Source organism: Physeter macrocephalus, chromosome 12 (assembly GCF_002837175.3).
Source record: "Physeter macrocephalus isolate SW-GA chromosome 12, ASM283717v5, whole genome shotgun sequence".
Lineage (NCBI taxonomy): Eukaryota > Metazoa > Chordata > Mammalia > Artiodactyla > Physeteridae > Physeter > Physeter macrocephalus.
The window spans coordinates 49867913-49884404 of record NC_041225.1 but is presented as its reverse complement, the minus strand read 5'-3'; the positions used below and the strand labels follow the sequence as shown (position 1 = coordinate 49884404).

At 39.0% G+C, this 16492-nt stretch overlaps 1 protein-coding gene across 3 annotated transcripts in view; it reads left to right on the top strand.

The window, feature by feature from the left end:
- MEMO1 (mediator of cell motility 1) overlaps nt 1-16492 on the top strand; it is a 135066-nt gene that overhangs the window by 63569 nt on the left and 55005 nt on the right. For all 3 annotated transcript variants that reach the window (XR_008618872.1, XM_024118831.2, XM_055089098.1), the window contains exon 2: nt 7710-7791. Coding sequence is in view for 2 of the 3 variants with exons in the window: in XM_024118831.2 (XP_023974599.1) it covers nt 7710-7791 (82 nt within the window). In the remaining variant the exon portion in view is untranslated. The remainder of the gene's footprint in view (nt 1-7709; nt 7792-16492) is intronic.

The following is a 16492-nucleotide window of genomic DNA, read 5'->3' as shown; positions in this document are numbered from 1 at the left end:
GTTACGGGAGTTCCCTTGTATGTTATTTATCATTTTTCCCTTGTTGCTTTCAATAATTTTTCTTTGTCTTTAATTTTTGTCAGTTTGATTACTATGTTTCTTGGCGTTTCTCCTTCGGTTTATCCTGCCTGTAACTCTCTGCGCTTCCTGGACAAGGTGGCTATTTCTTTTCCCATGTTAGGGAAGTTTTCGACTATAATCTCTTCCAATATTTTCTCGGGTTCTTTCTCTCTCTTCTCCTTCTGGGACCCCTATAATGTGAATGTTGTTGCGTTTCATGTTTTCCCAGAGGTCTCTTAGGCTGTCTTCATTTCTTTTCATAGTTTTTTCTTTATTCTGTTCTTTGGCAGTGATTTCTACCCTTCTGTTTTCCAGGTCACTTATCCATTCTTCTGCCTCAGTTATTCTGCTATTGATTCCTGGTTGTGTATTTTTTTTTTTTTGCGGTACGTGGGCCTCTCACTGCTGTGGTCTCTCCCGTTGCGGAGCAAAGGCTCTGGACGCACAGGCGCAGCAGCCATGGCCCACGGGCCCAGCCGCTCCGCGGCACGCGGGATCTTCCCAGACCGGGGCACGAACCCGGTTCCCCTGCATCGGCAGGCGGAGTCTCAACCACTGCGCCACCAGGGAAGCCCCCTTCTTGTGTATTTTTCATCTGAGTTATTGTATTGTTCTTCTCTGTTTGTTTGTTCTTGAATTCTTCTAGGTGTTTGTTCTTGAATTCTTCTAGGTCTTTGTTAAACATTTCTTGCATCTTGATCTTTGCCTCCATTCTTTTTCAAGCTTCTGGATCATGTTCACTATCATTATTCTGAATTTTTTTCTGGAAGGTTGCCTGTCTCCACTTCATTTAGTTGTTTTTCTGGGGTTTTATCTTGTTCCTTCATCTGGTACATAGCCCTCTGCCTTTTCATCTTGTCTATCTTTCTGTGAATGTGATTTTCGTTCCACAGGCTGCAGGATTGTAGTTCTTCTTCTCTACTTTCCTCTTTTTAAGGAAGCTACTTCATGTTAGAAAGTATGGAATTTTCTAGAGGACAGTAATTATTCTTTAGTATCTCTTGATTGACAAAATAGATGATTTAAAAAAGGTAAAAGAAGTTTCATTACCACTGTTAAATCAATATGTATTTCTTAATCTGTAATTGATACATCTTACATTTATCTAGAGATTTACTTTATCTTTAGGTAAAACTTGTTATGCATATAGTTTTGTGGAGTCTTTGCTGTCAAAGTCCCTTTTTTGGTTGGCCACTGTTGATCTAGACTTGCTATTGGAGTGTGGTCTCTAGGCCAGCAAACTTTGCTGTTACTTGCAGAGCATGTTAGAAATGAAGGATCTCAGGATGCACTCCAGACCTATAGAATCATAATTAGTATTTTAATGAGATCCTCAGGTGGTTCCATTGCACATTTTTTGAGAACAGTTTATAGAACACATGCCTTTTTTCAGAGTCAGGAGGCCGTTGAATTTTTTTTTCTCTCCAAAGAGGAATAGGAGGAGCAGACTAAAGAGAGTTAAAAATCAATTTGGCTTACTTAATTACCAAATTTTAGAATGGTTCTGTTAATTAGTTGCATAGGAATTCCTGAAAATGTATGTGTGTGTGTGTGTGTGTGTGTGTGTGTGTGTGTGTTTAGTATCTTTGTGCTTTTGTCACCATGCGAATAAACTTTTTTGTGAAATATTGTTTGATTTAATTGGGACTCAAACAGAAGTGTACTGACTTGCCTACAGCAAGTTATTTATTGTCTGTTTCTTAAGGAAATACCTTAGCATTGATCCTTTGGGAACCTACTTTTACTGTTTATCCAAAGGAGTACATGCCCATTTATTCCTCTCAGGGCAAGGTCACATAACCATGAAGTAGTTTTGCTAGGAGTTTTCCTTTTGATTCATTTTTTCCATTCATCACTGTGCCTTCAAATTCAGTGATATTTAAGAAAGAAAGCACACATTCTACATCACCTTCATGTATTAAGGATGCCACATTGCCAAGTTTCAGCCTCTGTGGAAGAATGCAAATTTATTTTTTATTTGACACTTTACAGATCAACAGTTAAGCAGCCATTTGTAATAAATAGATACACTCAGTTATCTTACTTAAAAATAATTGAGAAACTTGGAGTTTGACTTTTACCTTAGGATCCTTCTGAAGAAACTGGTTCTTTTACAGAAGGACTGTTAAGAAAGCTTGGTTTAGTGCTTAAAACCAGTGAAGTTGGTGGCAGTAGGGTTGCTGAATTGGGAGATATTGTTTTCTTTGTTTTTTTTTAGTTTTAAATTTGTTTTGTAAACTTCCTGTGACATGGAAATACTTATTTTAAGTTAACATGAAATTTATTAGGAAGCTAAAATTTTAATTTAGTTTGAAATTAGGAACCATTTTTCCTTGAATTAGTAATGAAATTATTTAATATAAGTTTTTTGGTAACTGTTCTTAAATTTAAGTTTTAAAAATAAAGTACATCATTTGATTGCTGAATCAGACCTTTTTTTATACTTTTGCAGTTTATAGATGGGCTAGCCATTTATAAACTTGACTTGTTTATGTATATAGTCTTAAACACAGAATTTCCAAATCTGTAAATGCTTCATCTCAATGGATATTTGGCAAGTACAAATTAGAAGAAACAAAGGGGTACAATTTCATACCTATCAAATTGGCAAAAATTAAAAATTCTGACAGTATCAGATGTTGGTAAGGATGTAGAGAAATGGGAATTTTGAGCCATTGCTGATGTTGGAGAAATATAATTTAAACCAAAACCTCCTGCCATCTCAGAAAACTTCTCTTCAAAGATAGAAGAGAAAGAAAATTTTATTTTTGACTAAGCATTAAGCTACAATATGATGCACATCACCAGCTATATGCTAACAGATTGCAAAGATGTGAAGAGTGCTTATCCTTTTATTTAGTTAAGCAGATAAAACCCATTATATGCATATTCTTAAGATAAATTATGAGTAGTATTCAAGTAAGAGGACTTGATAGAAACATTTGTCACACATAGTTCATCCTAAATTCACTTGGTAATTGAGGTGACCATATGTATTAGCTAATTGCTTTATCCAAAGGAAAACTAAACTTACATATTTTTATGACAGGAGGTAATTTTGCAACTTGGGGCTAGGTGGCCCTCTGAAGTTAGTTCCTATCCCACAGAAACTGGCAGAAAGGGGCACTATCTCCCTTGATGATCACATTTCAAAGAGATGGCTTTTGGGTCCTTGAGAAAGATGGTCCTGAGTTGCTGATTAGAGGCTTATTTAGCTTTTTTTTTTTTTTTTTTTTTGTGGTATGCGGGCCTCCCTCTGTTGTGGCCTCTCCCGTTGCGGAGCACAGGCTCCGGATGCGCTGGCTCAGCGGCCATGGCTCACGGGCCCAGCCGCTCCGCGGCATGCGGGATCCTCCCAGACCGGGGCGCGAACCAGGTTCCCCTGCATCGGCAGGCGGACGTGCAACCACCGCGCCACCAGGGAAGCCCCTAGCTTTTTTTTTAATTTAAATTTTTAGAAAGTTTTTATTTTTAATAAATGTATTTATTTATTTATTTATGGCTGCGTTGGGTGTTTGTTGCATCATGTGGGCTTTTTCCAGTTGGAGAAGGTGCATGGGCTTCTCACTGCAGTGGCTTCTCTTGTTGTGGAGCACCGGCTCTAGGCACGTGGGCATCAGCAGTTGTGGCACGTGGACTCAGTAGTTGTGACTCGCGGGCTCTAGAGCGCAGGCTCGGTAGTTGTGGTGCACGGGCTTAGTTGCTCCGCGGCACGTGGGATCTTCCCGGACCAGGGCTCGAACCCGTGTCCCCTGCATTGGCAGGCAGATTCTTAACCACTGTGCCCCCAGGAAAGTCACTTTAATTTTTTTAAATTTTTTATTTTATTTTTAAAACAATTTTTGGGACTTCCCTGGGGGCACAGTGGTTAAGAATCTGCCTGCCAATGCAGGGGACACGGGTTCGAGCCCTGGTCCGGGAAGATCCCACGTGCCGCGGAGCAACTAAGCCCGTGCACCACAACTACCGAGCCTGCGCTCTAGAGCCCGCGAGTCACAACTACTGAGTCCACGTGCCTAGAGCCCGTGCTCCGCAAGAAGAGAAGCCACTGCAATGAGAAGCCCGCGCACCTTAATGAAGAGTCACCCCCACTCGCCGCAACTAGAGAAAGCCAGCATGCAGCAATGAAGACCCAGTGCAGGTAAAAATAAATAAATAAATTTATTAAAAAATTTTTTTTAATGGAGTGTTGTTGATTTACAATGTAGTGTTAGTTTCAGGTGTACAGCAAAGTGTATCAGTTATACATATATCCACTCTTCTTTAGATTCTTTTGCCATATAGGCCATTACAGAGTATTGAGTAGACTTCCCTGTGCTATACAGTAGGCCCTTATTAGTTGTCTAGTTTATATGTAGTGGTGTGTACATGTCAACCCTAGTCTTTCAGTTTATCGCCCCCTCACATCACCTGGTAACCATGAGTTTGCTTTCTACAGCTCTATTTTTGTTTTGTAGATAAGTTCATCTGTACCCCTTTTTTTTTTTGTGGTACGCAGGCCTCTCACTGTTGTGGCCTCTCCTGTTGCGGAGCACAGGCTCCGGATGCGCAGGCTCAGCGGCCATGGCTCGCGGGCCTAGCCGCTCCGCGGCATGTGGGATCTTCCCAGACCGGGGCATGAACCCGTGTCCCCTGCATCGGCAGGCGGACTCTCAACCACTGCGCCACCAGGGAAGCCCTGTACCCCTTGTTTTAGATTCCACATATTAGCGATATCATATTTATTTAGCTTTTTAAAAGATTTATATACATTTCAAAGAGAAAGAACTTAGAATTACAAAGCCCTGCATCGGCAGGTGGACGCGCAACCACTGCGCCACCAGGGAAGCCCTAGAATTACAAAGTTTTAAAGAAAAGTATATGTGTGGTGGAGAATTAAATCTCTTATTGTCATTTGTGCTTACATTGGTGAGTAAATTAATCTGCCTGCTTCAGTGGGCAATTTAGTCGTGTTCTATTAAAGTTGAAGATGTTTATACTCAATGATCCAGTACTTTTACTTCTAGATAAATCCCAGAGAGACTCTTAACACACGTTCATGAGAGACTTGTAGCATTTTATACTAACAGTGAAACAGTGGAAACAACCAAACTGAGTAGGAGGATGAAGAGATACATTTTGGTGTATTCATATATTACAATACTATACAGCATTGAAAATGAATAAATTAGAGCTACATGTATCAACATGAATAATTTTTAAAAATAATTTGACTAAAAGTAGTTTAGAAGAACAGGTACACTACCTTAATATAGCATTTAAAAACAGAAACAAAAAAATAACATGCAGGGCTTCCCTGGTGGTGCAGTGGTTGAGAGTCCGCCTGCCGATGCAGGGGACACGGGTTCGTGCCCCGGTCCGGGAAGATCCCACATGCCGCGGAGCGGCTGGGCCCGTGAGCCATGGCCGCTGAGCCTGTGCGTCCGGAGCCTGTGCTTTGCAACGGGAGAGGCCACAGCAGGGAGAGGCCACAGCAGGGAGAGGCCCGTCTACCACAAAAAAAAAAAAAAAAAAAAAAAAATAACATGCAGAACAAAATAATACATGTATTATTTATGGATACATAAATTAGTAAATGTATAACACAATAATAAACACCAAAATCAGAAAGTGGTTACCTTGGTTACCTTAGGAGGGAGGTATATAATGGCATCAGCAAGGAATTCAGATGTCTTTAATATTTTATTTCTTTTTTAAAAATTAATAATTAAAAATGTTTTTTAGTATTCTTTTGGCTGCACTGGGTTGTTGCTGCACGTGGGGTTTCTCTAGTTGCGGGGAGTGGTGGCTACTCTTCATTGCGGTGCACGGGCTTCTCATTGCGGTGGCTTCTCTTGTTGCGGAGCACGGGTTCTAGGCGCACGGGCTTCAGTAGTTGCAGCATGAGGGCTCAGTAGTTGCTGCATACGGGCCCCAGAGCACGTGGGCTTCAGTAGTTGTGTTGTGTGGGCTCAGTTGTCGTGGCTTGTAGGCTCTAGAGCGCGTGGGCTCAGTATTTGTGGCGCACGGGCTTAGTTGCTCCGCGGCATGTGGGATCTTCCCGGACTAGGGATTGAACCCGTGTCCCTTGCACTAGCAGGCGGATTCTTAACCACTGGACCACCAGGGAAGTCCATTATTTTATTTCCTAATAAAAGGAGATCTTAAGTAAATAAGATAGAATGTTAAGGTTTAATTTATTTGGACCGTCAATCCATGAGTGTTTGTTATATTATTATCTAGGTTCTTTTGTAATGTTTAAATATTTTTTTAATTAAAAGTTTAAAAAGAGAGAGCCAGAGAAAAAGGGGGCAGTAGTTGGGGGGAAATCAATTTGCTAGTATTACATATTTGCACGGTAATGATAATGATCTGGTAAAAAGGGAAAAGTTAGTACAGGAGACAAGGACAATTGTAAGAGCAGAGTCCTTGAGTATGAAAAACAAAGTGAGATCCAGTGCAGAAGTGATTTGTTTGGCTTTTGATAGGAGCAAGGACAGTTTGTTGAAACAGGAGGGAAAGCAGAATAAATGGTGGGAAGAGGAAGTAGTTCTCTTCTGAATTTAGGGCGACTAACATTTAGGTTTGCCTGAGACTGGGAGGTTTCCCAGGATGCAGGACTTCCAGTGCTAAAACTGGCAAAGTCCTGAGCAACCAGGATGGTTGGTTATTCTGCTTGTTTTTCCTTAACAAAATGAAAAGTTTGATCATCTGTTGGGAATGGGAATGGGAAGGGGATGATGGTTTAAGGTAAAAAGAGAAGCTATATGAAGTAACTCTCTATCTTAAAGATAGGTGAGCAAATTCTCTAGGTCGTCGTGGTATGATTTCTGAGCTTTGTTTGCTAAGGATCTGCTGTAATTTATGAGTATAATTTCAAAGTTCATATGGTTGTGTTTCTTTACAGTCTCATTCAGCTGTTCAGATGGAGGAGCTTTGTTAAGTGGAAGGTTGGTTTTAACTATGATTTGACTACGCTGGAGGAAGAGAGGAGCAAAGGAGGGAGGCCACAGGCAAGGGAGTGATCCTAGTGATGGATCATCAAATCTCAGGATGGGTATAAAACGTGAAGAAGAGAGGATGAAGGACAGTTGGAAAAGTTACTCCAACAGATTTCTAGACGTGAACTGGAATGATAAGAAGTGAAGAGAGTGGGATGCTTGAAATTGAGATTTTTGAGGTGGTGTAGTTACACTGGTTATTGATACGGTGATGGGAATAGAGGGCTGGAGTGGATGGCAGGAAAGATCATTGAGTGTGGTAATGATCACTCCATGGATGTGATTTTAGTGATTAAGGCAGGTTTTGGTACTCTAAAATATATTCACTTATTTTCTTTTCATATACTATATTTTCTCTTTCTTGTTTTATTTTGTTTGATCATTGCCTCAAATTGTAGATTGTATTGGTCTTGAATGAAGATGGTTGTAAATAAATAAGTGGATGGATTAAAGCAAATTTTGTTTAATCAGTACTTGTCTTTATCATATGGCTTGCTACTAGAAACATTGTAGTTGGTTAAGTTTCAAACATTAACATCCAAAATGATGATCCACTGCCCATTAAGCTATTTTAGTTCCAAATAGGTTCAGTGGGGACTTTGTGTCATTTATGGTTATTAGTACTGTATTGCTTTGCTCACTCCTGTTTCTCTCTTTCTCTTTTTATAGGACCTCAACTGAATGCACAGCTAGAAGGTTGGCTTTCACAAGTACAGTCCACAAAAAGACCTGCTAGAGCCATTATTGCACCGTAAGTTTTAAGGGTCTTTACCCAGAATCTTTCATATGTTAATTATTAATAAAGAATGAGTATCTACGGATTGAATTAAAAATTAAAAATCAAATGCTGTGTTGAACTGAAGAAGTTATATTCACTAAATTTCATGATTCCTGTGGCTTTCACTTTAACTCAAGGATAAAGGAATTGGCTACTTTATTTTCTCAGATGCAGAAATATCAAAATTTACTTTTGGTAATAAAACTGACTTTTAAAACAGAGAGTTGTTTACATTAGATAAACTTGGTGATTTCAGTAGTATTTGGTACAAATGAATAAGTTCTGTTTTAAACATGGAAAAGATCTACTTTAATCACATAATTTTAAACTTATAATAAAAAATGGATTAAACATAATATGGTGCAGTATGGAGTAGCAGCCAGATTTTTAGGGGAGGGGTAGATTTTTTTTTGTGAATGAAGAAAATCTGTGACTATTTTGTCTATGTTAGAGGGCTTTTTGAGAACTACAGGCTAGCAGACTTACAGTTAACTATGTCTCTGTGTAGGATGTGATTTCAGTTAATCTTGATTTGGTAAATGTTGGAGTTTGTGCTATTTCTGTCACAGCAGCATCTTTTATGTGACTTCTGTTGAGTTCAGGTTGGTACCTTGATAAATAGTAAAAATAATAGCAATCACTTATTAAACAATATGAGAATTAAATAAGTAAATACACATTAAAAAGCTTACATTAATGTTTGGCACATAATAAGTATTCCATAAATGTTATGTATATTTTGTGCCAAACTTTTTGTTAAATACTCCATTTGTATGATCTAACTTCATCTCATTTAAAAGACTCAGGAAGCTGACTATACTACTTACCAACTGTGTGACATATAAGTTATTTAATCTCTTGTGCCTTTGTCTCCTTGGTAAAATTGGAATAATAGTATTACTTTCATATAGTTTTTCCAAAGATTAAATGAGCTAATCTTTATAAAACTTTTAGCATAATGACTTGCTATTACTTATTTTGTTATTCAGCAAATATCTACCAGGCTAAATGCCAGATACTTTGTGCTGCTCTTTGAATAAAACAAAATCACTACTCTCATGGTGCTTGCCTTTTAGTATTTGGGGAAGACAGACAGTAAATAAATAATTAGATTCTGTGTCAGGTGCTGATGGGTGCTAAGAAAAATAAAGCAGATAACAAGATTGAGAGTGACAGTATGGGTAAGAAGTTGCTGGTTTAGATAGGATAGTAAGAAAAGGTCTCCCTCATAAGGTAACAATTGAGTCTAAATGATGTGAGGGAGAAGTTATGCAGATGCCCAGGGAAAAAGGGTTTCAGGTTGAGGACAAAGCAAGGACATAGGCTCTGGGGCAGGATACGCTTAATGTGTTTGAGGAAAAGCAAGGCCAGTGTAGCTGGAGTGGCGTGCGTGTGGGGAAGAGTAGTGGATGAGGTAGGCTGCGGGGGCTAGATTGTAGGGAGGCTTTGTAGAACATAAAAACTTTGGTTTTTATTCCAAGTGATATGGCAAGTAATGAGAAGTTTTGAGCAGCAAAGTGACATGATCTGACTTAGGTTTGAAAAGGATTATTCTTGCTGCTGTATGAACTTTCTGTTTTGTGGGGGCAAGGAGTCCAATTTAGGAGGCTTATTACTATAGTACAGAAAAGAGATGACATAATGCCTTTGGCTGGGAGCTAGAGGTGGAGGTGATGAGAAGCTGTATATTCTGTGTATTTGGAAGGCAGGACCAATAAAATAGAAGAAGTCAAGGATGACTCTTAAGTTTGGGCTTGTGAAATTGGAAGGATGGAATTGGGGTTTGTACTAATTAAAGGAGAAAACAAGGGTGGAGGTGGGGAGTGGAATTTGAAGTGTTTATATAAAATCTAAATTTTATTCTGCCTGTGTTAATGTTGAGATACCTATTAGGTATCCAAGTGAGACAGCTAGATATATGAATCTGGAGTACAGGGAAGAAGGGCTAGGCTGTGTTGGCATATCACACTTAACACAGCTAAGTGTGTAACTTTAATCAGACATGGTTGCCTCGGGAGTAAAATAGAGAAGAGAAGAGGTTCAAAGACTAAGCCCTTAGGCAAGCCAGCTTAATTTAGAAGTCACGATGAAGATGAGTATTTGCAAAGGAGATTTTGAAGGAGGACCAGTGGGGAAGGAGGAAAACCAAGAGTGAGTGAAGTCTCTGGGAGGCAAAAGGATGAAAATGTGTCAGGGAGGAAAAGATGATCAGGTGTGTCAAATTCTGCCAAGAGGTCAAATAAGATGAGGATTGATAATTGATAATTGGATACTATGGAGATTGCTGGTTATTTTAATAAGAACAATTTCTGTGGGGCGGTGGGGATGAAAGCACAGTTGGAGTGGGTTCAAGAAAGAATCAAGGAGAGGGAAATGAAGACAGTGAGTATAGATAGTTTTTTTGAGAAATTTTGCTATAAATCAAGGAAATAGGGCAATGGGAATATGGTGTCAGGGAGAATTTTTATTTAAGGTGGGAGATATTAAAGTGTTTATAGTGTTGATGACATGATCCAGTAGAGAAAGAAAAATTGATGCAAGGATAAGTTGGGAAGTTTGTGTAAGTGAGATCCTTGGCTGGGTGAGAAACAGTGGATTAGTAATGATCTCTTTATAGCATCTCATGAGATATGTTCTAATGTCATTCCCATTACTTGGCTGGTATTTGACTATTATGGTATACTACCTTCCTAGTTAAAACTTACTCTAAATGTGGGAGCTGAGCTGACTCAACAAAATTAAAATGAGGTTAGTTATTCATGAAAAAGTAGCTAGACTTGTTTGCTTCTTGTGGTTAGTTTTAAATTGAAATGTTTGGAAATGCCCTGGGAAATGAAATGTTTGAGTCTATGTTACAAATATATTAATTTGTAAAAGATTTCCAAGTTACCTTAGGTTTTAAAATGAATATTTGAAAATAGTTTTGGCTTTGGTGTGCATGTTTCTGCTATATAGTGACTTTGTAGTTACGTTTATGTATGTATAGGCAATTTCTACTTTGTTAATATATGAAAACTTTAAATGTAGTCAAGTTCATCTTATTGTATGGTTTCCATCTTATTATATTTTCCTTTCCAGAGTTACCTTTTTTTTTTTAAGGTATAAAAGCAACAACAAATTTTTTCTTGTTATATAGGCACAAAAGGGTCTTTGTAAGAACGAGCTTATATAGTAATTAGACAGCTTAAAATTTTAAGATTTCTACTTTTATTTCAAATCAAAAACATACTTTTAAAATTTTATGAATTCTAGCTCTCTGGGACCACCTTTTCTTAGATTTTGCCTTCATAGGAATAAGTCATATGAGGGGAACCTTAAAAAAACAAACTCAGAACCTAGATAGCACACTTTTTTTTTTTTTTGCTGTACGCGGGCCTCTCACTGTTGTGGCCTCTCCCTTTGCGGAGCACAGGCTCCGGACGCGCAGGCTCAGCGGCCATGGCTCACGAGCCCAGCCGCTCCGCAGCATGTGGGATCTTCCTGGACCGGGGCACGAACCCGTGTCCCCTGCATCGGCAGGCGGATTCTCAACCACTGCGCCACCAGGGAAGCCCGATAGCACACTTTTGAAAATGCTTGAACAGTTTGCTTATTTTTATATGGATGTAGATTAAATAGAATAATGTCATTTATTGTTGACATTATTAAAAGATTAAATATTGACCCATAAACCAACTGTTGATCAATTTTAATGAATTCTACTCTATATAACATAACCAGGCACATTTGGGAGAGGGATTCAAAAGAATTTAATTTGACTAAAAAATATCCTTTGGTTGCATTTGGAACTATCTTACTTATATTGAGGCACAGGAGACACTGTGCGGCCCTGGGATATATATTGAAATGATCTCATGAACTAGGAGTTCCAGAATCCTTCTTACCATGACTGCCAGATACCTTGATGCCAAAATTGTTGTTTATCTTGCAGTATTCAGGAATAACTCAGCAACCCTTAGAATGGAGCTGTACAGGTATGCATCACTTAAGAAACGTCTTATTGAATATAAAACTATAAGCAGATAATTGTGGAAGGGGCTTAATTTACATGATGAAATTATTTTTTACTGTCAAGCACAGACAATGAATATTGAAGGCCATACATTTAAAGCAGAATTTGATTTCTTAGTAGTTAACCGAGTAGGAATTGTATGGAATAAAGGATACTTTCACTTTTCGTTGTGTACCTTTTTTTACGGTTTGACTTTTTTTACTGTGTACATTATACCTTTAGTATAAAAACCTGTTTGAAAAATTTAAAAACTAAGAAACATTTATATAGAAGACCAGGTTGTATATAGTGAAGCATACTTGTAGAGCTCTACCAGTGCATGTCATGAGACAATGAATCTTCATAAATTATCTAGTTAATTTAAGTTACTGGAGATTTGCAGTCCTTGTTAATGTTAACAAACAATCTTCTAAACAGTCTCATAGTGGTTCTGTGTTGTGTTGTGTGCTTGTTTGGCTTTGTTTTGGTTTTGTCTCGTTTCCTTTCACATGGTGAAAGCAGAAGTGCCCTGTGTGAATGATAGGCCAGAAGACAGGATCCTCGCATTAGCATAGAGTTCGAGCTAAATCTGGTAGAAACCATCAAGACTTTCCCAGTCTTGTTAATATTAAGAAGGGCTGGTAGGTTTTTCATGGCAATATCTCAAATCATATATACTCTAGCAGTAAAAAAAAAACCCCTCAATATGCAACATTGTGGTTAGTTTATTTTTACTTGACCTTTTAGCTCATAATATTGTTTGCTTAATGTTTGTGAGATTCCATTTGTAAAAATAAAATATTCTAAATAATGACTGTTTTACCTGGATATTTTTTGGATATAATCATTTACTGATTTTTTTATTGAAGCAGGAATCTTTAGGGCCATTGAGCAGTGCCTGTGAAAGAAAAGAATAAAAGGCTAGGTGCGGCAAAATAAAATTGAGATGGAGGTTGCTGCTTCTGTAAACCGTTTGGGGCCAGTTGTCATTCAGGTTGATCCTGTATGTTTACAGGTGTTTTTAAATTTAGTTTCTAGGTTTGTAGATCATATCTTAACTTAAGGTTGCAAACTTTGCTTATTGCTGGAGATCTCATTTCATCTGGTCCAATCTTCTCATTTCATCTAGGACAGTCTTTTATTTTGCATTTTTCCTGCTATTCAGTAGAATTAGGACTACGGAAATCTGACTTTGTTGAATTCAAGTAAGTGTTCTTTTATTATTTCCTATATCCACTTTGATGAAAAGCCTCTCATAGAATGTTTAGTAGACTCTTGGCAGTCATAGTTGATATAAGTGAAAGTCCATGTGATGTAGTGATTAGTAATTTTCCTGAGGTAGGAATTTAAATTATACCACACTGCAAGGTTGCTGTATGGGAAACTGTCACTTAACTAGTGATGATTGTGGACAGTGACCTTGCATCCTCATTTAATTGCAGCTCTCTGAGGGGCACAGAAATTCTGGTAGGTTAGGAGCTGAACTTGCTGATGCAAAGGGTCTGTAAAGGGAGAAGCAAAAGTACTCTACATTAAAAGAAAGATCAGTTTTTAGAGGTATGGTTTTAGCCTAATGACAAATTGTAGATGTAATTATATATATATAATATAATAATAGTATAATTTTGTATTTGTTTTCATGAGAAGTTACATTGAGAATCAGAGTTACCTGTAACAGCTAGCAGGGATGACTTTGTATTAAAGGTTTTAAGAACTTTAAAAAGACTGACTTGGACACACTTTTATGATGCATATTCAAATATCTGTAGAGCTCAAATTTTCATTGCTCTTCTGGCTGTCATGCAGAACGACTAAAGAAAAAAACGTAGCCATTCCCTTAGCGAATCCTCCTTTATTGTGAGTGATTCCTTACTGGAACCTGTTTCCACATACATGTAGAGTTATAGATTCTGTTAGCAAGAGAAGGGTGTAGGAACAGAGGATTAATGGTGAGAGTTGATGATTATTACTATGGCTTTATTCATTACCATGTATCTGGGCCAGGGTAAAGGAAAGTATTACAAATTCTCTTCTTTTACCGTGACCTTGGTCCTTTCATGAATTAGAGTTCCTCACTATGAGGGATAAGTGAGTATGGGGTATACTTAATGATCAAAAAATAGGTACACTGCAGTGTATTCTCTATCTAAGTTAAGAATCTCCCTGTCCTTGGGAGATTGGTTCAAGATGGCGGGGTAGAAGGACGTGCGCTTACTCCCTCCTGCGAGAGCACAGGAATCACAACTAACTGCTGAACAATCATCGATAGAAAGACACTGAAACTCACCAAAAAAGATACCCCACATCCAGAGACAAAGGAGAAGCCACAATGAGATGGTAGAAGGGGCGCAATCACAATAAAATCAAATCCCATAACTGCTGGGTGGGTGACTCACAAACTGGAGAACACTTATACCACAGAAGTCCACCCACTGGAGTGAAGGTTCTGACCCCCCAGGTCAGGCTTCCTAACTGGGGGGTCTGGCAACGGGAGGAGGAATTCCCAGAGACTAAGACTTTGAAGGCTAGTGGGATTTGATTGCAGGACTTTGACAGGACTGGGGGAAGCAGAGACTCCACTCTTGGAGGGCACACACAAAGTAGTGTGCATATCAGGACCCAGGGGGAAGGAGCAGTGACCCCATAGGAGACTGAACCAGACCTACCTGCTAGTGTTGGAGGGTCTCCTGCAGAGGCAGGGGGTAGCTGTGGCTCACCGTGGGGACAAGGACACTGGCAGCAGAAGTTCTGGGGAGTACGCCTTGGCGTGAGGCCTCCCAGAGTCCACCATTAGCCCCAACAAGAGCCTGTTGGCTCCAGTGCTGGGTTGCCTCAGGCCAAACAACCAACAAGGAGGGAACTCAGCCCCACGCATCAGCAGACAAGCATTAAAGTTTTACTGAGCTCTGCCCACCAGAGCAACACCCAGCTCTACCCACCACCAGTCCCTCCCATCAGGAAGCTTGCACAAACCTCTTAGATAGCCTTATCCAAGGGCAGACAGCAGAAGCAAGAAGAACTGTAATCCTGCAGCCTGTGGAATGAAAACCACATCACAGAAAGATAGACAAAATGAAAAGGCAGAGGACTATGTACCAGATGAAGAAACAAGATAAAACCCCAGAAGAACAACTAACTAAAGTGGAGATAGGCAACCTTACAGAAAAGGAATTCAGAATAATGATAGTGAAGATGATCCAGGACTTCAGAAAAAAATGGAGGCAAATATTGAGAAGATGCAAGAAATGTTTAACAAAAACCTAGAAGAATTAAACAGAGGTGAACAATATAATAACTGAAATGAAAAATACACTAGAAGGAATCAATAGCAGAAAACTGAGGTGGAAGAATGGATAAGTGACCTGGAAGACAGAATGGTGGAAATCACTGCCATGGAACAGAATAAAGAAAAAAGAATGAAAAGACATGAAGACAGCCTAAGGGACCTCTGGGATGACATGTCTACCCACCACCAGTCCCTCCCATCAGGAAGCTTGCACAAACCTCTTAGATAGCCTTATCCAAGGGCAGACAGCAGAAGCAAGAAGAACTGTAATCCTGCAGCCTGTGGAATGAAAACCACATCCCTAACATGGGAAAGGAAATAGCCACCCAACTCCAGGAAGCGCAGAGAGTTCCAGGTGGGATAAACCCAAGGAGAAGCACGCTGAGACACATAGTAATCAAATTGACAAAAATTAAAGACAAAGAAAAATTATTGAAAGCAACAAAAAAGGCAGAGGACTATGTACCAGATGAAGAAACAAGATAAAACCCCAGAAGAACAACTAACTAAAGTGGAGATAGGCAACCTTACAGAAAAGGAATTCAGAATAATGATAGTGAAGATGATCCAGGACTTCAGAAAAAAATGGAGGCAAATATTGAGAAGATGCAAGAAATGTTTAACAAAAACCTAGAAGAATTAAACAGAGGTGAACAATATAATAACTGAAATGAAAAATACACTAGAAGGAATCAATAGCAGAAAACTGAGGTGGAAGAATGGATAAGTGACCTGGAAGACAGAATGGTGGAAATCACTGCCATGGAACAGAATAAAGAAAAAAGAATGAAAAGACATGAAGACAGCCTAAGGGACCTCTGGGATGACATGAAACACACCAACATTCGCATTACAGGGATCCCAGAAGGAGAAGAGAGAGAGAAAGGACCCGAGAAAATATTTGAAGAGATTATAGTCGAAAACTTCCCTAACATGGGAAAGGAAATAGCCACCCAACTCCAGGAAGCGCAGAGAGTTCCAGGTGGGATAAACCCAAGGAGAAGCACGCTGAGACACATAGTAATCAAATTGACAAAAATTAAAGACAAAGAAAAATTATTGAAAGCAACAAGGGGAGAATGACAAATAACATACGAGGGAACTTCTGTAAGGTTAACAGCTGATTTCTCAGCAGAAACTCTACAAGCCAGAAGGGAGTAGCATGATATATTTAAAGTGATGAAAGGGAAGAACCTACAACCAAGATTACTCTACCAGCAAGGATTTCATTCAGTTTCGACAGAGAAATCAAAAGCTTTACAGGCAAGCAAAAGCTAAGAGAATTCAGCAGCACCAAACCAGCTCTACAACAAATGCTAAAGGAACTTCTCTAAGTGGGAAACACAAGAGAAGAAAAGGACCTACAAAAACAAACCCAAAACAATTAAGAAAATGGT